At 34.0% G+C, this 21,132-nt stretch overlaps 3 protein-coding genes across 7 annotated transcripts; 2 read left to right on the top strand and 1 right to left on the bottom strand.

Annotated features, from left to right (window-relative positions):
* The first annotated feature begins 687 nt into the window (after positions 1-687).
* On the top strand, positions 688-13,133 carry LTA3 (Dihydrolipoamide acetyltransferase, long form protein). The gene is made up of 23 exons (XM_012234789.4): positions 688-996; positions 1,884-1,934; positions 2,460-2,514; positions 2,584-2,617; positions 4,467-4,516; positions 4,610-4,654; positions 4,745-4,818; positions 5,181-5,250; positions 5,432-5,614; positions 5,715-5,759; positions 5,871-5,944; positions 7,822-7,891; positions 8,116-8,508; positions 9,431-9,491; positions 9,570-9,614; positions 9,711-9,794; positions 10,409-10,485; positions 10,559-10,621; positions 11,157-11,227; positions 11,333-11,393; positions 12,125-12,185; positions 12,274-12,354; positions 12,756-13,133. Exons 1-23 carry the CDS (start codon positions 896-898, stop codon positions 12,812-12,814), a joined length of 1,908 nt encoding a protein of 635 aa, XP_012090179.1. The 5' UTR covers positions 688-895; the 3' UTR covers positions 12,815-13,133.
* Positions 11,401-16,432, bottom strand: LOC105648400 (3-oxoacyl-acyl-carrier synthase-like protein (Protein of unknown function DUF455)). Of its 2 annotated transcripts, none has more exons than XM_012234777.4 (5): positions 16,047-16,265; positions 15,829-15,948; positions 14,768-14,998; positions 13,873-14,267; positions 11,401-11,545 (listed from the first exon to the last, which is right to left on the bottom strand). In XM_012234777.4, exons 1-5 carry the CDS (start codon positions 16,239-16,241, stop codon positions 11,437-11,439), a joined length of 1,050 nt encoding a protein of 349 aa, XP_012090167.2. In that variant the 5' UTR covers positions 16,242-16,265; the 3' UTR covers positions 11,401-11,436. The 2 variants fall into 2 exon arrangements, with proteins under 2 accessions (XP_012090167.2, XP_020539854.1); XM_020684195.3 differs by lacking the exon at positions 11,401-11,545 and adding an exon at positions 13,203-13,350 and having other exon boundaries at positions 16,047-16,432.
* A 750-nt stretch (positions 16,433-17,182) lies between these two features.
* LOC105648376 (S-adenosyl-L-methionine-dependent methyltransferases superfamily protein) lies at positions 17,183-20,591 on the top strand. Of its 4 annotated transcripts, none has more exons than XM_012234745.4 (11): positions 17,183-17,463; positions 17,568-17,646; positions 17,755-17,849; positions 18,132-18,203; positions 18,329-18,438; positions 19,059-19,181; positions 19,263-19,355; positions 19,506-19,574; positions 19,695-19,813; positions 19,914-20,011; positions 20,226-20,591. In XM_012234745.4, the coding sequence occupies exons 1-11, from the start codon at positions 17,359-17,361 to the stop codon at positions 20,379-20,381; spliced, it is 1,119 nt and encodes a 372-aa protein (XP_012090135.1). In that variant the 5' UTR covers positions 17,183-17,358; the 3' UTR covers positions 20,382-20,591. The 4 variants fall into 4 exon arrangements, with proteins under 4 accessions (XP_012090135.1, XP_037495049.1, XP_012090143.1 ...); XM_012234753.4 differs by having other exon boundaries at positions 17,184-17,463; positions 19,725-19,813; XM_037639121.2 differs by lacking the exons at positions 19,059-19,181; positions 19,263-19,355.
* Positions 20,592-21,132: the final 541 nt, after the last annotated feature.

Consider the following 21,132-nt stretch of genomic DNA (forward strand, 5'->3'; position numbering starts at 1 on the left):
GAAAGTAGCTAACTAAGCTTAGAATTTTGGTTTATGGAAGATTTTTTCGGTCTTTTTTATAGTGCTGTTCGAAAAAGAATCAATTTTTATCTGAAATATTAATATTTTCTGTAAATAAAAGATTTCAATTTTTCATATTTATATATATTTTTTTATTTTTATAAGAATATTATGACATAATCAATTTATATTGATTATTAATGAATTGTTAAGTTTTAAAAAAACAAAACATTTTGCAATAAAATATTTTAAGCAATATTTATAATGCAAATTCAATAAAATATACCAAAAATTTGGATTACTAATAGGGACCACCAACACTTGAAATGTTATTAAGAGTGAAATATAAATGAAATCAATTTGCTATACATTAAAACGGCTAATAAAGACCTATCAATCTGGTGGTCGAAGTGAGAAATAACTACAATGTAACAGCTTGCCAGCAACATCAATTTGTTTAAAATTGAAGAGGTATGAGCAAGTAACATCACTCATTACACAAATGGAATTAATACAAAGTTTCATTTTATATATCACTAAAGTGCACATATTATTTTTTATTTTAATATGAAAGATAAATAAAAGTATTAATTAATATAATAATAAAAATCATTTATTAAAAAACAAATGTATAAGGGAGTCACTTAATTCTTTAAGATCAAGTACAGTCAGGTGCATACTTACCGGTCTCCGAGTTGCACATAAAATAAAATAGAACGAAAAAGTCATCTAAGAGGAAACGAAGTTAGTTTACAATTCTAGGCAATAACCAGCCACCCCATAGTTCGCCATCTGCGATCTGCAATTTCTCGCAAACACGCACAGAACCCATTATTCTTCTCGTGCAATTCTGACAGTCTCCCTCTGTGCAGTAATTTAATAAAAGGGGACAGCTATGACGCTTTCCCGGCTTCGACATCCGGTGATCTCGCGCGCCCCTTCTCTCTTGAGAGCTCGGTTTCTCTCCACCTACCCTTCTTCTGGATCACTTGCTCGGTACTTTCCGTTCTCATATAGTTATACATGCACTGGCACATATACTTCAATATTTAAGTACGTGTGCAGTTTTCCTTATGATCATATTAATACAAGCAATAAAGTATTAACCTTTTGTATTAGACAATGCAATTAATGTGCATTTGATTGGTTTTGCTTTTGGGGAGTGGTGATTTTGAGTGGATTTTGGTCAAAATCACATATTATGTGAAAATTGTATTTGGAAAGATGAAAAATGAATTACAAGTGGTTTGAGTGTTTATGTATACGAGTCTATATTTTGGAATTGATTTAGTTTACTAAAAGTTAAAACCTTTCCCTAATTATGGGATGGTGTTTGTGTTTAACTTAGGAAGTGAAATGTTGGGGGAAGAATGATTGAGGAGAACTTTCCAGTAATTGGATCAAATTCTACTGATAACAAATTTTATATGGAAACTGGATGGGAGATTGAACTGCTTAAGCAGATTCTTGAATTAATATTGTTTCAAATGGAAAACTTCATCTCAGACAGAACTTGCATCCCTGCCTTTTGCTTCCTCGTAAAATGTGGAACAGATGCTTTCCGCAACTTTCCAAATTTGCTCCACTATACTTATTCTAATGGCATCTCATTTGTCAAATAGAAATGATATGTTAGCTAGGCATGAGGCAGCAAAAATTCCATTTAAAGTTCTTGCTGTTTCACAGTTGATTTGTTCTTACCAAGATGACTTTGTAGGGTCCCAATGATTAGAGAATATTGACTTTGATGCTTCTATTGTCTGCTATAAATGTTACTAACTCATTAACCCTTTGTGAATAATACTGGATGATATACTATGAATTCTAGTTTCACTTATATGATAATAGTTCTAATATCCTTGCTTATTGTCGACTTGATGCAGTTGTTCTAATGCTAAAAACTCTTGTGTGGACAGCAATGGCTCTTTTTTAAGGTTAGTGTCCATTAACTGTTCCATTATCATTCTAAAAACCTGCTACTGCTGCTTTACATGGTTCTATTGCTCTTACATCAAACTTTGCTAAATAAATTTTGGGACTGTTACTAATATAGTTGTTTCCTTTAAAAGGAATCAGCCTTTTTCTTTGATATGATATGAACCCCTTGTTTTGATTACCACAAAACGAAAATTGTCCAAAGTCATACTAGACAAAGTGGAAAGCTCTGGCACATCCATTCAATAACAAATAACATTTATTGAGACTGTTTCTGTATTATAATTTAGTCTAGTTAGAGACAACAAAATTTCTGGTGATTGAGTTTCAAGCAATGTTGGGTTTGGTTGCTTAGTTCATGTTTTTTCACCCTTCACAAATTCAATGCCATTTAGATTATGGTGCATGCATTAAGTTAACTGTCTTTGGTTTCTTATTCCTCTATACAAACCAGTCTATCCCTATTTATTCTTTCTTTGTTTGTTTCTTTATGCTGGAAATTCACTTATGATAATGTTCATCAGGCCTGCTACCTTATCCATGATTGCTGGAGTAGATGATAATTCTTTGAAGCAAAAGGTCAGTATTCAGTTTTCAGTTCTACCAATATTGGTATGTCTGTTTTTAATGTTTTCTTTCATTTTGCAGTGGCGAATTGGTTTTCGAAATTTCTCATCTGCAGGTACATATCATCTTCCTGTGATTAGCAAACACTCCATATTTATGTTTCTATCTCTGGGATAGTGTCAGCTGTTTGGCTGTTCTTAAAGGAACTTTCTTGGTTGCACCTTCATTATCTCTTTACCTACTGGATTTGTTGCATTTGAATTACTGAAGCCAGTAATTATATGATCTTATTTAAGTCATCACGGCTGGTGTAAAGTTCTCAATTGCATTAGCTCTCACATGTCCTATTAGTAGCAGTAGGATCTTTAATAATTGTTGTTAACTATAGATTGTATTTTGGTGTAGCATGAAAGACAATTATGTCTATTGAACTGGTGAAATTTTTTGAAGTATGCTCTCAAGATATATCAATTAGTACTTGTCCACCTTGCTGGGACATAAGTGGAAGGATGTTACTATTTTGGTGTCGCAATTATAATGGTAATAAAATTTGGATTGCCCTGAGACAAGACTTAAATCACCTGTATCTTGTGCCCTGCACAATTTTTTTGTCGCAATGGTAATCAATTTTTCAATTGGAAGCAAGTATTGAATAAACACTATGGGGATGGGAGTTCATGTTGCGTGATGGGAGTTCATGTTGCGTGAAGTGAAATTTTGGATGTGCATAAGTTATCAGCCGCTATGAGCATATAGCTTATCTTAAACTCTAGTATGGAGTCCCTGGGTGGAGCTCAATACATGCATCTTCAAAAATTAGTTTTCGTCTTCTATGTAGGGTTTTGGGTTTTTTTGCTTTTTGGAACTTTTTTTTTTTTTGAGCAAAAGAAAAAAAGGGAAAAGAGGGAAGGGGGGAGGGTGTTGGTTGCTGGGTTCACATGTAATCCAACTCAATTGGGGGCTTTATTTTTGTACCTTTTCTTTTGGTATATTGCTTGAAGTTGTATGTTCAGTTTTCTTTAGTAGGTTTCTTATTGTCCTCATGATGCTCTCTTCATTTCATCCTCGATAAAATTTCTTTTGTTTAGAAGGAAAATTCTTGTTGAAATCTTGTCAATTATAAGTATACATTTGTAAGATTTTCTCGTTTCTTATTCAAGGTTTGATCTTTGTTGTATTTTGTTACTATTCTTTTGGTGAATCTGGTCTTATATGAGTATATTTATAATTTCGAATTAACATGGCCTCAATCCCTCTCTAGCTGTGTCAACTACATGGATTCTTCTTCTCTACTGCTCTATCTAGAGCCATATTTTGTGCTATCAGTTGAGATATCTCTTCTCCCTTTCTCTTTTCTGCCTGAATCTGCTCCCTTTCTCCGCTCTAGTGATCTGCAGACATATTATGGATATTGTCTAAACATCTTAACCACCCTCCCTCAGATTGCCCTGAATGTGCCACATCAATATATTTATGACATTTATGCTTTTTGATATTATGTAGACCCCCACATGCCCCAGTAGGCAAATATGATATTTAGTAATGGAGGATGCTCAAATGGGAAGAGTTCGACTTAGAACTACTTGGCGGGAAGTCGTAGCTAAGAATCTACTGTCTTTAGATATTAGTGAGGACATGGCTATGAACAGAATAAATGGAGGCAAAAGATTCATGTAGCAAACCCCAACTAGTTTGCTTTGCTTTACATGAATATTGGTATATCAAATGTTTTTCAAATTCCTCTGTAAGATTTTTTTTTTTGTCCGGAGTTGTTTTTTCTTTTGCATGGATATTAACCTGATCAGAGCAGATATTTGAAACAAAGGATTGATATAGCCTTCCACAACAAGTTTGGGATTAAGGCATGGTTGCTGTTGTTGTGGTTAAAGGGCTGTTTTCTATGAATAGTATTGTTTGTCATTGGTTCTTATGTGCATATTTATCACTAATCGCTGTTATTTCAGAGCCTCCATCCCATATGGTCATTGGAATGCCAGCTTTGTCTCCTACAATGGTAAGATAATGTAATATCAAACAGTTCTTTATCTTTTCTTTGGACTTTTTCTCTTCTGCAATGCTATGTTCCTTTTTTTCCCCTGTTTTGCAGACTCAAGGTAACATAGCAAAATGGAGGAAGAAAGAAGGAGATAAGGTGAGTTTTATTTAAAGGTGACTGAATCAGGGAGAATATGTTGATTGCATCCCTATTCGCTCATTCTGCATTGTTGAACCAATCTGACAGATAGAAATGGGGGATGTACTGTGTGAGATAGAGACAGATAAAGCTACACTTGAATTTGAAAGTCTTGAAGAAGGGTACGTTCTGTTCTTTCTACCCTTTCCTTTTTCTTTATAATTTTTTATCTCTCCTTTTTCCATGTAGTAACCTGATTTCTCTCTTTTTTTATTTTTTTTTATTTTTTTATTTATTTATTTTTTTTTTTTTTTTGCCTCTTGTTAACAATGACATTCCACTTTGTGGACACATTGCTTTTTTGAATGCTCATTTGCTTCAGAATTTTCTTGGTCTTGCAATTATTCTCCTTTTCAAAATTTTGGTACATACTTACTTGCACTTGTTTTGGACTAGAGAGCACCACATTAGCTACCTTTTTCTCCCCAGTTTGAAACTTTCATGGAATTGCTTTTCTATTCACTTATGTATTCTACCACTTCAGGTTTTTGGCAAAGATCTTGGTGCCTGAAGGTTCAAAGGATGTGCCTGTAGGACAGCCCATTGCCATAACGGTAAATTATGGTAGACTAAAAACTTGTTTGAACTTTTCTTTTATTACTTGAAAAAGACCTTGCATTTGTATGCTTATTTTACGTTAAAATTATTTTTAATATATACTTGCCCACAAATTCTGTTGAGAGTATCAATTATTCAGTTAACAGGCTGTTAACACTGTTTTGATGGTCTCACAAGGTTGAGGATGCAGATGACATCCAAAATGTCCCTGCAACCATTTACAGTGGATCAGATGTTGAGGAAAAATCGTCTAACCAGGATGCCAAAATTGAAGACAAGGGAACTGGCTCTATTAAGATTAATGCTTCTGAACTTCCTCCTCATACTGTTCTTGGAATGCCTGCATTATCACCAACAATGGTAAGAAAGTATGGACTAGGACATGCAATGTGTGTGGCTCCATTCTGCTGATTTTCTCTTTTCCCACAAAATCTAATTGCTTTTCTCTGTTCATGCTCAGAACCAAGGCAATATTGCCAAGTGGAGGAAAAAGGAAGGAGATAAGGTTTGTTTGGCGAAGTTGTAGGTTCATCGCTAAATTCCTTTCTGTCTGTCATCTACTAATTGATCAAATCATCATGCTTTGTTCTCTTGGCACTTCTCTTTTTCTCAACAGATAGAAGTGGGTGATGTCATATGTGAGATAGAGACAGACAAGGCCACCCTTGAATTTGAAAGCCTTGAAGAGGGGTAATAATTCTATTACGTTGGAGATTATTTGTTGCTATTAACTTGGAAGGTAACTGTTATAAAAGAGTACAATCTGCTGATAACTCAAATGGGAGTTAATGTGATTGGATCAAGTTACATATAAGTCTAAGGCCTATTTAATTTGACGAAGTGAAATGCTCTAAAGCATATTTATGTTCATGGTTTGACTATCCTATACACTATCAGATTAGTGGGTACTCAATAAACAGCAGACATATACACGTACCATAAAGGAAGTTCATAAAGAAATGTTTTCCAAAGCAATGGACCTGGAATTTTATGTGCATTAAGTTGGGAAAGACAAGGGAAAATTATTTGGCACAGATTTTCATAAAATCCTCAACTTAAATGTTCATTTCAATGTGTTTTCTTTTATTTGGTACTTTGGTCGAATGTTTAGCTAAAGGGAGATATTCCTCTGGTTAAAAGAATGGATGGATGTCTCCTAGCAAGCAGCACACGGTAAAGGGGTCTCTTCCTTGAATGGACCTCCATATTCTGTAAGGAGACATTCAAAGGAAAAGGCATTTTCTTCCTACTGTGAAAATAAAATTGTTACTGAAACTTGTCTGTTTGGTGTTTTTTTTTTTGTCTGTCTTATGGAAACACTTCCTCCAATATTTCTGATATCTTTCTATTCTTTACTTTGGTGGTAAAGAGATTGATTCAAGTTCAAGAAAGGTTTCTGTTGAGGACGGTAAAATTTCACATGGTGAGAAAAAGAGAAGGGGGGGGGGGGGGGGTAGATGACTAGGAACCCACTGGAGAAGTGCATTCCAGAAAAATTTTTTGTCTCTGCTTTATAGAGCTCTTCTTTCTAAGTGGTTTTGGAGATCCATTGTTGAAAGGAATTATCTTCAGAAAAAGGTTATTGGCTTCTGTCAAACTTGACTGGATCACAATGGTTGGGTTTTGTAGGAAGTGGACATTTAAGGGTCTTTTTTAATATGGCATGATCTTGGTACAGAGACGCTCTTCTAAAATCTGAACTTCCAGGTCTTATGATGGTGTGGATATGGAGTTTTGAGAGAGTATTGAGTAATTATATGTTCATATCTATGGATTATATGTTGGAAAAATATCTTCCTGAGAAACTGTCAAGATTAGGATTCAAAGATTCTTATTTTGTTTTCTTGTATGGTTGTAAATGTGCAGTTAGATGAAGTAGTTGCAAAGCATGATGTATTGATTTGATGACAATACCATGATACTTATCATTGGATCCTTTTAAAAAATCTGGGTAGTATAGGGATGACTAAACCTGGAGCTCAGTTTGGAAGGCTTGTGTCTGGAAAGTAAAACAGTAGAGGATCCTCATCATGGAAAGCCTTTAGGGAAAAGGAAAAGATCATGGTCAATAAATGATATGTTAAAGAATATGGCTGAATCTCTAATTCATAAAAACTGAATGGTTTATGCATGTGTTTGAAATGTTTTTGTGATAGACTTTTTTTAATGGCATCACTCTTTCAATAGAAAATCACGTGCAGAGAATTTGTATGCATATAGCGCAGAACAAAAAAGCCTTGGAATATGTTCTGGAGAGAAGAGATATAGAGGGAGAGAGATTTTTGAGAGGGAGATTTTCTCTGGGACAATAGTTGGCTATGTGTTGGCTTTATGCTTAGATTTTCAGTTCAGTAGGCTGCCGGAATGGATATGCTAGATGGTTTAGATCTAGTGACTTTTTGTGTTGTAACTGATCCCCATTTTGTAAATGGGTTGTTGCTCTTGGTGTCTTTCTTTTTAAAGAATAACCTCTTTACTTATTAATAATATTTATGATAAAATCAGTTCAAATTGATTTTGAATGTTATGATTGATTTATTGCAGTCTTAATTGGAAATTCCATGCAGGTATTTAGCAAAGATATTGGCACCTGAAGGTTCAAAGGACGTGGCTGTTGGAGAACCAATTGCAGTCACAGTATGTTTCATATGATGAATTAATTTTTTAAGGTGTCTGAAGTAATGATGTGATTGGTTTCTTATTACTTAAAGTAGTGGGTACTCTTCATGAGCTACAGTTGTGAAATACATGTTCAATTTGTGCACACATCTTAATTTCACTTGTCTGTAATTCATGTTGAGCTTTTTGAGTGACTAGTTTGTCTGAGGTGGTGAGGATCATTGATGACGTTGTTTCACCAGGTTGAAAATCCAGATGATATTGAAACTGTAAAGACCAATGTTAGTGTTAGCAAGGAGGTCAAGGAAGAAAAATTGAGCCAAGGTGATTCAAAGGATGAAGGTAGAGAAGAGAAAACAAGTTTTAAAAGGATCAGCCCCTCTGCCAAGTTGCTGATTTCACAGTATGGATTGGATTCATCATTGTTAAAGGCAACAGGTCATCGTGGCACTCTTCTAAAGAGTGATGTTCTGGCTGCAATTAAGTCAGGAAAGGGATCAAGAAAACCTTCACCAACGGATAAAGCTGCTCCATCTGCTAAGACTGGCCCACAATCTTCAACCACAACTTTTCCAGAATCCCACTCACAACAGTCAGATTCTTTTGAAGATTTGCCAAATACTCAAATTCGCAAGGTAGATTTGAATAACTGGAATATAGTTACTTTTAAGTTTTAAGTTAAACACAAGTTTTTTATCTTCTCGAGGTCAAAATTTTGACGAGTTTCAGACAGCTTTAGACTTTGTCTTTGTACCATTGCTTTGTATAAATCTCTCAAATCCTAGAATAAAATGAAGCATCCATGTAAAACAAGTAATTTTTTATATGTTTATCAATATAGATGTTGCATAAAAACAAAGAATAACTTTTTATGGATTTTGTCATGCATAGCTTTGTGTCTAAAAAACATGTAAGAAGTGTATGTAAGCCATTCTTACTCATGTCATCTGGTAGCACTTTCCATATGATTTGTAGCATGCTTATATTAGCACATGAATTTTCTTTGTTGCTGCATCATATGAGTTCCTTGGTCAATTATCTATCTGTTGGGCTGGCACATTACTTATATATACATTTAATTTCTTATTACTTTTTTCCCTTTATGACTATTAGAATGTTACTTTTTCAGATAAGCAAATTTATCTGGGTTGTTGTTTTGCATTTGTTATCACGTCTTGTTTTGGTGTTGCTAGCTGTAACATGAGTATTAACATATGCATTGATGTACTTTCTGATGTTTGGAATAGAAGTTCAGTGCAGTTGTATTGAGATTCTGTGTTGTATAGTTGTAGTGGATTTTGCTGTCACCTATTTCTAGTTGCTCTCCTTTTCAAAGCTTGTGGATGTTTTAGAGGTTTTCCTCTTTTCTATTTCTTTATTATTATTTCTTTTTTGGGTTGGGTGGGTGGGTATTGCATGCATTCTTCCCATTGTTGGATTGGGTCCTTCCGTCCTTTCAGTAATTTTTATATGGAAGAAAATTTTGCTACATCTGTCTTAAAAAAATTAGGTTGGCATGAAGCACTCTATGCTCAACAACTAATGATGATTTTGCAGGTTATTGCTAAAAGATTATTGGAATCAAAACAGACCACACCACATTTATATTTAATGACAGGTTGTGAGGATTCCATAATGTAATTTATATCTCTTACCATTATACATTCCATATTCTAATTTATCAACTGTCTATCAGATGTTATACTGGATCCTCTTCTTTCATTCAGAAAGGAGCTAAAAGGTATAAAAGTTTGAAATTTGGCTTGTTACTTCATTTCTCTGGATGCCAATAATTTTTGGCAGGTTGATCATGCATCGGTGCTTCCTCAATTTGCAGAGAAACATGATATTAAAGTGTCAGTGAATGACATTGTCATCAAAGCTGTTGCAATCGCTTTGAGAAATATACCAGATGCTAATGGTAAGATACATGATAAATTCTTTTTAGATATTATTCCAGATAGAATACTCAATGCACAGATATTTTATAAACCGAGAATTGATAGCTAAACAGGAGCATTATCAATCATAGCAACCCATGTATGTTTGTTTTACACATTGCTAAATTTAGTTGGTCAATTGGAAATCAGCTAATGCTATGACAAAATCTTCGGTGTTGACTTTGATGGGACACGCTTTTGTTCTGGTGGAACCGGTCTGTGAGTTATAAATGGAATGCAGCCCTCCAAAGTCTGAATTCTTGTTAGAGCATCTCATATGGTGCCTATGCAATTATCAACTAGGGAATTGAACAGCTCTTTGCTCCCACTTCATTATCGGATAGATAGTAAATGCTTGGGTAAATAATATAGATGTCTCATATGATAATGGCAATTAAAGTATATAAAGGTCTTGGCAGAAATGACAGTTGAACTTTGAGTAAGAATTTGTCTCCAGGGCCTTTTTCAATTGAAGCTATCTGTATTTTGGATTTCATTGAATTATTTTTGGTTCTTCCTTCCCAATACTCTGACAAACTTACTGTATCTGTATTCATTGCTGGTACTGAATATTGATTACATCAATGCGTTGCAGCATACTGGAATACTGAGAAAGAGGAAGTAATTTTGTGTGATTCTGTTGACATATCAATAGCAGTTGCCACTGAGAAGGTATTTTTTTGATAGTAATCCACTGATCTACATGCGTAGGAAATATCTGGCTTCATAATATCTTACTTTACAGGGCCTGATGACTCCTATTGTTAGGAATGCAGACCAGAAGTCCATTTCCTCAATCTCCTCGGAGGTACATGGGCAAATTTGATATTTCAGTTTTATTTCTTTATGTAATTGTGCAGAAGCCATCACTAGAAAAGATAAAGGAATGCAGTGAGCTCTTTATCATGTTGGCTCTTAATATCAAGGGAACATCTTCTCAAACATAAATAGAAAATAAACAAATGAAAATTAAAAAAAAAAAAAATCAAGGGAACAGCTGTCAGCTTCTGTATTGTTACTCCTTACACATGTCATATGTATTTATCGGAAATTACTTATATGGAATATCAGGAATATTTATCACCCTCTCCTCACAAGAAAATGAATTTCAGGTCATTTTTTAACCCAGACGAAGAACTCGTTGTCTGTACATTGTTTTCCCTCTCCATATTAAGTTTTTACCAATTTACTACTTTTTGAAGATTTAACTAGTTGATTTTTCTTCCAATCGTCATCTTATTCCCAGCAAGAAGCTTTTTAATTTATTCCAAAATTAAGTTAGAAATTTTAATTTAAATTGTAAGGATTTGTATCATATTAATACTATTAACATGGACCTTTAGGTTAAGCAACTAGCTGAAAAAGCTCGAGCAGGGAAGCTTGCACCGAATGAGTTTCAAGGAGGTACTTTCAGGTATCGATATCTATATTATCTTTGTATCCACTACCTAACTCCCTCCTTTCCATTTTCAAAAATAGAAAACATAAAAAATTATCTTCCTTGTTGATCATTATGCAGTATTTCAAATCTGGGAATGTATCCAGTGGACCAATTTGCTGCAATCATAAATCCCCCCCAGGTTGTTTTCTCTTTCACTACATGCATGCATAACTTAGGATTCTTCAAACAAACCAATAACACTTGGTTTCTTCAATTATCTTTACTTGGCATGAAAAAGGTGTGCTATCTGAACTTCTCTCCAAGAAGCCAAGACCTTGTTGCACTTGGACCCTGAAAAAGTAAAGCTTAATTACAAAAAGAAAATTTCAACTTCAGCGCTTCTTGAAATTTTTTCATAAACTTTCAATTTTTGCAATTTTATGATGCACCTTTTAAATTTTTGCAATTCTCTCACTGTTCTAATTTTAAGGCAAAATCAAGCCTGAATTTGCTGATGTGGTAAGTTTGGACTTTTCCCCTTTGTTGTACATCTTGTGGAAAACTTAATATAATAAAATATTTCATGCCAAAGCATAATTTTGGGCTCCATAGCATAAATCAACCAAAAAATCGGAGTAGCAAATTTAGGTGTACTTTTGCCTCTGGATTTGTGATGGAACTGCAAACCCTTAATAAGATGCCGATAATATTGCCAAAATAAAATTCATGATAAAATTACAGGACACTGAATTGAAGCTTTTTTTTTTTTTTTTTTTTTGTAAAGCCAAAAATAACATTGACCAAGTGTTTTTATCTCTGTAAGAAAACCATAATGATATTTCATTATTATGATTGTTCTTTTTTCTTTTTTCTTAATTGACTGTCATTGTTTTCTGTCCATGTTAAAAAATTTTCTATACAAAATTTCAGGCTGGCATCCTGGCTGTTGGTAGAGGGAACAAGGTCGTCGAACCCCTGCTTGGAAGTGATGGTAAGTATCTCATGCTTGTAGACTCTACCCTGTAATTTTAGATGTTTTTGAATGAGTAATGAGGTAACATGGATTTACTTTCTACCAGGGATTGAGAGGCCTGCAGTGGTCAACAAAATGAACTTGACTTTATCTGCTGATCATCGAGTTTTTGATGGCAAAGTTGGAGGTCTGTAGAATGCTGTAAATTTTACTTATATTCAAAATTGGGAGGTAGACTTTAAAATGCGAATGTTTATCACTAGAGAATATTGAGGTTTTGATTCCTTGAGTCTAGTCTCCTGCTTAATTTGACCGGTAACCTACATTATATCATTCTATCAGGATATCATCATGAATGCAGGGTAAACTGATATACCCCTAGCAGTAGTTAATTGGATATTTTTCATCCGAATATGTTAATGTGATGCAATTGTGTAAAGAAAGAGGTATAGTATGGATAATTGTTGACCATAGTGAGCTTGTCTGCCAGTTAAACTTACATTTGGGAAGTCGAGATAATTAGATTCGTGGTAGGGTTGTATTTGGAGTTCCCTTGTTTGAGTTTAAAGCTATTTATTCTCTTTGCAGGTGCTTTTCTCTCAGCTTTGCGTTCCAATTTCAGTGATATCAGGAGACTTCTTCTATAGAGGCAAACGAACTAACAATTGGGTTTTACAGTATTAGCCATCCTGAGGATATCCGGAAGCTAATTATGAATTTTTCATGGCACTGTGCCAATTTGTTCAAGGGATAACTTTTGCCATTACAGTTGGTTGTGCCATACCATTTTACAAAATTTTGCCATTTGATGAATTATTTCTGTTAATAGTTAGAACTGACGGTTCAGGTGTTAATTCCTGCAAGATTTCACTGTTTCTCTGAAAATCTTGCTGCAATTTCATGTTCATCTCAATAAGAATAATGTATGAGAAAATAAAGTAAATTATACACTGTTTGATTATTAAACTGCTTGTTCTTCATTGACGATCTGCGAGTATACTTCTGTTATGTCTTCGTTCTGTGATGTGTTTGCTGATTGCTTTAATACTTAAACCAAATCATTACCAGGCCACTGGCTCAAAAATCCTTTTTGCTTTTGGGGGATTACTTAGAAAGCAGGTGCGATACATCATCAGACAGTAACACTGGCTTGGTTTCAATTTAGCTTGTGTTTGATTAAATCCTAGAATTGGAAATGAAATATAGTTAGTGAAGTAGGACGTCCATTTCTTTTTTGGTTCACAAGCAATTTAAAATGTTTTGGATAGTTGTATCTGGGAGTATATTTTGTTATTTAAAATAATTATATTGAAATAATATCTACTTAAAAAAAACTCATATACAAATAAAAAAAATGTTATTTAATTAAAATTTGTTGAACCCAGACTTTTGTTTCTATTGTCGTTCCATTTCCATGACAAACCAAATGTACTCTAAAAGAAACAGCTTGAAACAAATTGCAGATTATGAGCATATGGGTTCTTTGCTGGAATGAAAGTACAAAATGATTCTGTCCAATAGCGAGGTGAAAAAATTAATTGGGAAAGATAAGTTCTCAATAAGTGTTTAGCCAGGTTCTTGAAAACAATTGCATAATTATAATACTGGCAATTGAATCCATCTCAGTATGCTTACGCAAATGCCAGTATGATTCATGTTCTCAATAGTTAATAATAAGTTTCTATGAGAAAAAAGAATTGGTTACCATCCACATTTAATCCGTGGGTTGATGTCTTTGACAGCTAGTGGTTCATACCATTGAGGGCCAAATCCTGCAGCCTTCCTTGCTTCCTCGTTAAAGGGCGGCTTTAAGGGTCCTCTGAAGTGTGTTCTCACTATAGCATGAAACTTCTTGATAATCTCTTCATTCTCCTCTACTGTGATTCCACTTTGTCTATCCGAGCTGCCTTGAGATGCTAAGCTGTCACCAATAGCTGGATTTTTAGACCTCAAACATAGATATTTAAACCACTTGACTCCAGCAGCACAATGAGTAATCTCTTCAGGGTAAATTACTTTCTCCAGTAAATCAGCTGTTTCCTTGTCACCTCCATTGCGAAACCGAGAAATAGTAGTAGGCAGCACATCAATTCCCCTCGCCTGCATTTAATCTACTCATTCATCAAACAAGGATATACACACGAAATATTCAAATAATATAGATTAAGGTAAGATTTAGATGTTGCCAGGCCCAGAAAGTTTAAACCAACTATTATCTATTTTATCTTCTCCAACTAGATCAATTCAAAAAACTTAGTACTGGTATTGTCCGAGAGCAATTATATGAGTTTGTAATCCAATTTATAGCACTAAGCCTACTTAGGCCAACGAACTCCTTCGCAGTACAGCTGCCAAAACGTAGCCCATAAAAAGCCTAGATGTTTTCTCCAAAGCACAAAGAGGTGCACCAAATAAATGAATTGCAAACATCCACAAGATAAGGAACACCAGCAAATCATAATGCCAATGATAAACATAATTTTCTTAACTGAACCTTAACCACATATATTCCTTTTTATAACACAGCCATTGGCCACATGGCTTTATAAAAAACATGAATTCCCATATTGCAGGGTTGAAGTGAAGGCATAAACACGCACCTCATGAACACAATGTTCTATTGCTAAACGTGCCAATAGGTCCTCAGATGTAGCAATAGAAGACTCCCATAGGCCATCATGAGCTGGTAATGCTCCATAAGAAGAACCTAATTCCTCAAGCCGTTTTCCAAGGAGAGTGAAGTGCCTGCCCTCATCTTGAGCAACCTTCACAAAGTCTGTAAAAAATTCTCTTGGCATTGATTCTTGCTTACCAAAACGAGCAATTATATCCTACAATGAAGTCATGAGTCCGCTGAGTATTCAAATAAAACACAAAAAGAAAATAATTATACTCATTTTTTAAAAGCTACATGTAGCATCAGATAAAACGAAGCCTCAATCGACCAAAAAAAAGGTTGAACCATAGTGCGTTTTTTGAAATTATATCACAAACTTTTAATTTGGTTATTTCATTAAAAATATTTCTTTTTTTTTTTTTTTCAATTCTATCACTAATCCAATCTCAATTAAATTAGGCCTGGATCATTGATAGAATAGCAAAAATTAGAAAGCTCCTTTATGAATTTTCTGAAATTAAAAATTTGCTATACAATTGCAAAAAATGCTGAATTTCAAGTTCCTTTTCTTTGTATGTTCTGCAAAAGCACCACCAAGATTCATTACATTATTCATGAATTCGATATTTTAGTTCAAATTGAAGGTGACACAACATGAGACAATAGATCCCGATTCAACTCTTTTGCACATATATTGGGTATGATACAACGCCCAAAGTGTTTATTTGCATGCGAAAAGGACTGCACAAAATCATAGCCGTAACACGAAGGACAAGCACATGACTTAAAAGAGTTGAGACATGCATACGTTTATCTTAAAAGAGTGTGGGCGTAAAGATAATCAAAAATAAAATGCAAAAGCAAAATGGTGAATAGACAAAATAATCTCACATTGCCAAATGGAGTTTAAGTGTTCATTTAGTTACCATCCCAGGAAGCATCAAACGCAACAACTTAAGAGAACAATTAAGATCATGAGCTAAAATTGACTCCAAATTTAGTATTGCAATAAAAAGAAAAAGAAAGCAAGGAAAAAAAAAGTACCCAAGACAAGTCAATAGCCCAACTTTCAATATGGACAAGACTATGCACAATGGCCTGCCTACTCTGCAAGCTACCAGCTTTTCCAAGCTTTGGCATTAAACCTGGCGCCAGCAACTTAACCTGCATCAAAATTTTGGATTCTTCAGGCATTTCATCGAACATAATATGAAGATAAAACAAATGCAAGCACATGTACGAAAAAAAGACTTTAAGCATACATTGGTGAGCCTGGCGGGACGATCAGGTACAGGAAGATCCACAGAATGATGGTAGGTCTGAGAAATGGTTCCTTGCAGCCATCGGGAAGCGATGAAGTCACCTAACTTGGCCTTCTCAAATGGGTCCGCCGTGTTAAGTACCCTTAAAGCAGCTTCCACTAACGTCTCGGTTTCTGATTCTGGTGGCGGGCTCATCTCTCTGCCCACCGGCGCTATCGTTCACACAATTGCCGCTTGATACTTGCACAGTTGCAGTAATGCAAAGTACATTGCATGAAGGGGAAAGAGCAGAACTTTCCAATGGTGCCCTGCTCTGAAGTAAAAAAACGGTGTTGTAGATAATTGCTTATCCAAAACTTTTCACTTTGTTCCCATCGATTTTTTATTTCAGGGTAATACTATTTCATTCATGCTATTTTGTTGAAATTAATTATTTTATCTCTGTTTTTCAAATACATGATTTTATTTAACACTTAAAGATACCTTCATCTTTTTTTTTTTATTAAGATCAAAATATTATTTCTAATAGCTTTGTATTTAAAATTTTATTTTGTTCGACGAAATTAATTATTTTATTAATTATCAATTACTTTATTGATGTTTCATTAAATATTAAAGTGAGTTATGTTATATAATCCATTATTTATAGTGCAGAATAATATAGCATTTATTAATATTTGAAATTTAAGATAACAATTTTAATTTAATTTCACATGAAAATTATTGAATTTAAGCATTTTTATAGTAAATTTAGTTTGAATTTTGATTGTCAACGGAGATTTAAAGCTGAATTTAGAATTGATTATATTACTTGAAATGGATCTAAGACTAGTTTTTTTTTTTTTTTTTTTTTTTTTTTTTTAGGGAAGGTATTTTCAAATTTTCACAATATGGATATAAAACCGATTTAGAAATTAAGAATAAAATATTTTATTTTTTAAAATAAAAAAGTAGTTAATTTTAGTAAAATATACGAATAAAATAATGATTATTTTTAAAATTTTAAATTTGTATCAAAGGATTAATTTTTTTTCTTTGAGATTATGAAAGGATTAATTTGCTTGATGAACATAAAATTGAAAAATTAATAAACTAATTTTTTAAAAATATTAGTTTTTATAAGCAACTAAATAATAATTTTGTCTCATAATTTGTTTCCCCCTTAAAAGCATCATGTGAGCTCCGAAGTCGGAAGAAGACGTTCACCCGACCCGCTGCTTTGAAATTTCTTCTCCGAGACTCCGTCTATATCCTGGAGTAACAAATCGAATCCAAAAACCGGAAACTTGGGACAGTAAGCTTTGGAAATTCCATGAACGCCTCATTTGCGATTCCGAGAACTGAGTCGACTCACCATCGCCTCTACGAGTTCGCCAAAGCAGCCCTTATCAAGATTTTCGTCCACCCTTATGCCACTGTCTGTGCTCTAATTATCCTCTCTCTTTCTCAAAAGTTCATATCTTTGTATGTATATATACTTGTGGTTATTTATAAATTGGGTTTTATTTTTGGGCTTTGAAGGTATGCGATTTGTATTGTGGAGGAAGTGCGGACGCAGAGAAATGGGATGGTGCTCAATTTGGCCACTACATAGGAATTGGTATTGTGTATAAGTTGTTGGGTTCCATCTCCTTTTTAGTATGGTAGCTAAGCTCTCTATCCATAAGAGAGTGATGGTGAAGATTGTTTATGAGTTTTCTTTTTGCAGATGTATCATCATTTGGTATAAATGAGATTAGGGAAGCTTGGGAGAGTCAGAGGAAAAGTTATACTACTGAGTTCTTTGAGGCTGATCCTTGTTCAGTGAGTTTCATGGTCTTTATATTCATTATATTGATATGTGTTTACATTGAAAGTTCATGCTCAATAAGAGAAATGATTCTTAATGTTTATTGTGATTAGCTTTTTAATGCCTTCAAGTTGCTTTGTTTTACTTTGTTGCCATTGGGTTAGTAGCTCAATGGTCTGAGTTACTACACTATAGGGTGGGATATCAGGGGTTTTAATCAGGTTAAGATGTAATTCATATGGTTGGATATTTTAAGTTTAACCTACATTGTTTAACTTGAAAAATGGATTTTACAGGAAAATTTCGAAATGCAGCTGCAGGAAAAGGCCAACCAGGCTGATTTAGTTTGCTGTTTACAGAATTTGCAGGTTCTAAACATGTTTTTGTAGCACATCTTCTAACCATTTCTGTTAAAAAATAGTGAATTTTTTCTAAATATATATGTAATATTCTGTTTTAGATTGTTTAACTCTAGTTATAATTCTGCTTGCAGCTGTGTTTTGAGACTGAGGAAAGTGCAAGGAAACTTCTGCATAATGTATCATCTTTGCTTAAACCGGGGGGTTATTTTTTTGGTATTACTCCTGACTCATCTACCATATGGTATGAATAATGATTGTCTAGGACATGTTTTTGGATCTTCTATTTTCCTTCTTTTTTTTTATTTACTTGGTTTCTTGAGGTACTACATTTGTGCTCCTTTTAGAATTATTTCGATTTTTGGCCCCACTGATTCTGTTAGTGCCAATTTGCAATTTGATATGTTACTAAATGAGTCACATGCATATCATAGATATCAAATGTATATATGGTACTAAAACAGGATAATGTCTGCATTTCTTCATAATGAATATGGATTCACTAGTCATGGGCCTTTACTTGTCAAGTATAACCTCCCATTCTTTATTTCACACACGCAAACGCATGAACTATTTTTAGAGCTGCTGTTAACTGTTCATCCTTGTAATCCAGCTTGATGTAAGAGCAAGGAGATGAAGTTTTGTGATGATCCATAATGTTAATATGTCTGAGGAAGCTTCATATGAGATCTTTCTTTTTTGCCATTATGCATGACTTCTTGTTGCACTTTCGCAATGTGGATGCCTAAATGCTTAATGTTCTTCAGCTTCAAATTTCCATTTTATTCTAACCATTAGTTCCATGAGATTTTACCCCAGAAAAAGAGAAATGTGGATAATATTTTGACATTAATGATCACATAGGGCAAAGTACCAAAAGAATGTCGAAGCGTACCACAATAGAAGTGGCAGCATGAAGCCAAATATAGTTCCTAATTGCATTCGATCAGAAAGCTACATGATCACCTTTGAAGTTGAGGAAGAGAAGTATATATAGCTACTTAATATATGCTTTTTCTTTTTCTTAGATAACCTTGTGCATATTTTTACTTGTCATATTGGATTCAGGTTTCCATTGTTTGGGAAGAAATACCAGTTAAAATTTGCTCATGACATTTCTGCTGAAACACATTGTTTGGTTCATTTTCCAAGCTTGATCAGGTTCATGTCTGTCTGGTCGTGTAATTTACATTCATTGAAATATTATCTGTGAAAACATGCAAAGAATGTTACTCTTTTTTAAGAAATTTACACTTTTTACATATTTTGTTAGTGACCTTAAAAATATCGTGCTTTGCATTATGCAACTAGGTTGGCCCGGGAAGCTGGTTTAGAGTATGTGGAAATTCAGAACTTGACCGAATTCTATGATGATAACAGGTATTGAATGCAGACTATTCCATTGTTATACTATTAATTGAATTTTTTTTTTTCTTTTTGCCCTCTTGGTGTCCATGTTTGTTATGATAAGTGAGCTTTTTCTCTTTGTTGGATGAGCAGTACTGATCTCCCATCTTCATATGCTCAAAGAATGCATTTTGCAGGCATGGTGATGAATGCTGTTCCAAACCTAGTAGATCCCAGAGGGAGGCTTCTTCCTCGATCATTTGATGTATTAGGTGTTAATTTTATCTTTTTTACTTTGACATGCTGTTTTAATTGTCAACTTCAGCATTTCATTTACATGGTCTCAGTATTTTGGCATATTTCCCTTTGTAGGTCTGTATACTACATTTATATTTAAAAAGCCCAATCCTGATGTTGCTCCACCTCTTACATCCCCATTATTGCCAGAAGAAAGTTACAATCATGATGAGGTAAGTATTTTCAATCTTATAAAGGCTACAATGAAATTACTGTCACAATGAGGAAAATCCTAGAGATCTATCTCTATGATTAAGTGTTTATTATATTTATATTTCCTAATTATGGTCTCTTCTCTAACCACAAACTGATAAATAATTCCTCTTCCTGGTGATTGTTTGTATCTTATTCCCTTTGATTTGTTTGGATTGCTTATTTGTGTTGCAGAGAGAGTGGCAGGCAGCAACTACTGTATGGAGAGATGATGAAAAGACTACAGAACCGCCACCGCCTCCTCCTCCTCTTGGACTGGGCAAGATAAGTGAACAGAAGGGAATCCTGGGTCCTGGTCCAGCAGATTTACGTTTCTCAGAGGCACTTTGACACAATAGGGTGATCGGAAGCAACCATTTGGAGGCTGCATACAGGGCAGAAGAATGGTAGAATAGAAGCTCTGGTAGAACTTGTTAACTTTTAGATACTCTGGTACCAATTGTTAACTTTAAAAGGCTCTAATACTTGTTAGAAATTGATAGATAACTGGAGAGGAAAGAGTGTAAGAATATGGATAATTAAAATTTACTATTTCCAATATCCTTACAATTTATTCCTTTTATTCTTTTTCTTCTTAAAAAACACCTTGCACATAGATATAACTTAAATACTTTGAACATGGACAACAAACATCATTTTTGGATATATGAACTATAATTTATAATTTATACGCATCTTTAACACATAATTAGCAACTTCTCTTGATGATATTTTTGCTGGATTTGAAGAGGAAAGAGCGAGTAGAAATACGGATAAATATAGTTTATTATTTTCAATCTCCTTATTCTTACGTTTTCGTCTCCTTGTAAAATACCTTAAACTAACAATTGTAATCTAATCTAAATACATTAATTACAGCGCCTAACATTAACTAACTTGATAAGGTAACTATCTATCTTCAATACATACAAATCATGATTAATGTTTTCCGTTTCTGTTAAATTTGACAATTTGACTTTGTATAAATTAAGAAAATGATCGAGTCCTTGATATATATATATTTTTTTAAAATAAGAGTAATTAACTAAATATCCTTTAACTAATCCTCAATTAATTAAAATTTTTTTAATATAATATCTAC

Source organism: Jatropha curcas, chromosome 6, assembly GCF_041381405.1.
Source record: "Jatropha curcas cultivar XTBG-Jc1 chromosome 6, XTBG_Jcur_1.0, whole genome shotgun sequence".
NCBI lineage: Eukaryota > Viridiplantae > Streptophyta > Magnoliopsida > Malpighiales > Euphorbiaceae > Jatropha > Jatropha curcas.

Excerpts from the sequence above, each read along its gene's own strand:
- LOC105648376 (XM_012234745.4), top strand. The coding sequence starts at position 17,359 with ATGAACGCCTCATTTGCGATTCCGAGAACTGAGTCGACTCACCATCGC. Across the intron at positions 17,647-17,754 it reads TGGCCACTACATAGGAATTG|ATGTATCATCATTTGGTATA; the intron begins GTATTGTGTATA and ends TTCTTTTTGCAG. Across the intron at positions 20,012-20,225 it reads AAAGTTACAATCATGATGAG|AGAGAGTGGCAGGCAGCAAC; the intron begins GTAAGTATTTTC and ends TTTGTGTTGCAG.
- LTA3 (XM_012234789.4), top strand. The coding sequence starts at position 896 with ATGACGCTTTCCCGGCTTCGACATCCGGTGATCTCGCGCGCCCCTTCT. Across the intron at positions 4,655-4,744 it reads GGAAGAAAGAAGGAGATAAG|ATAGAAATGGGGGATGTACT; the intron begins GTGAGTTTTATT and ends CCAATCTGACAG. Across the intron at positions 5,945-7,821 it reads TTTGAAAGCCTTGAAGAGGG|GTATTTAGCAAAGATATTGG; the intron begins GTAATAATTCTA and ends AATTCCATGCAG.
- LOC105648400 (XM_012234777.4), bottom strand. The coding sequence starts at position 16,241 with ATGAGCCCGCCACCAGAATCAGAAACCGAGACGTTAGTGGAAGCTGCT. Across the intron at positions 15,949-16,046 it reads GTCCCGCCAGGCTCACCAAT|GTTAAGTTGCTGGCGCCAGG; the intron begins GTATGCTTAAAG and ends ATTTTGATGCAG. Across the intron at positions 11,546-13,872 it reads CCACGGATTAAATGTGGATG|GGTCCAAGTGCAACAAGGTC; the intron begins GTAACCAATTCT and ends TTACTTTTTCAG.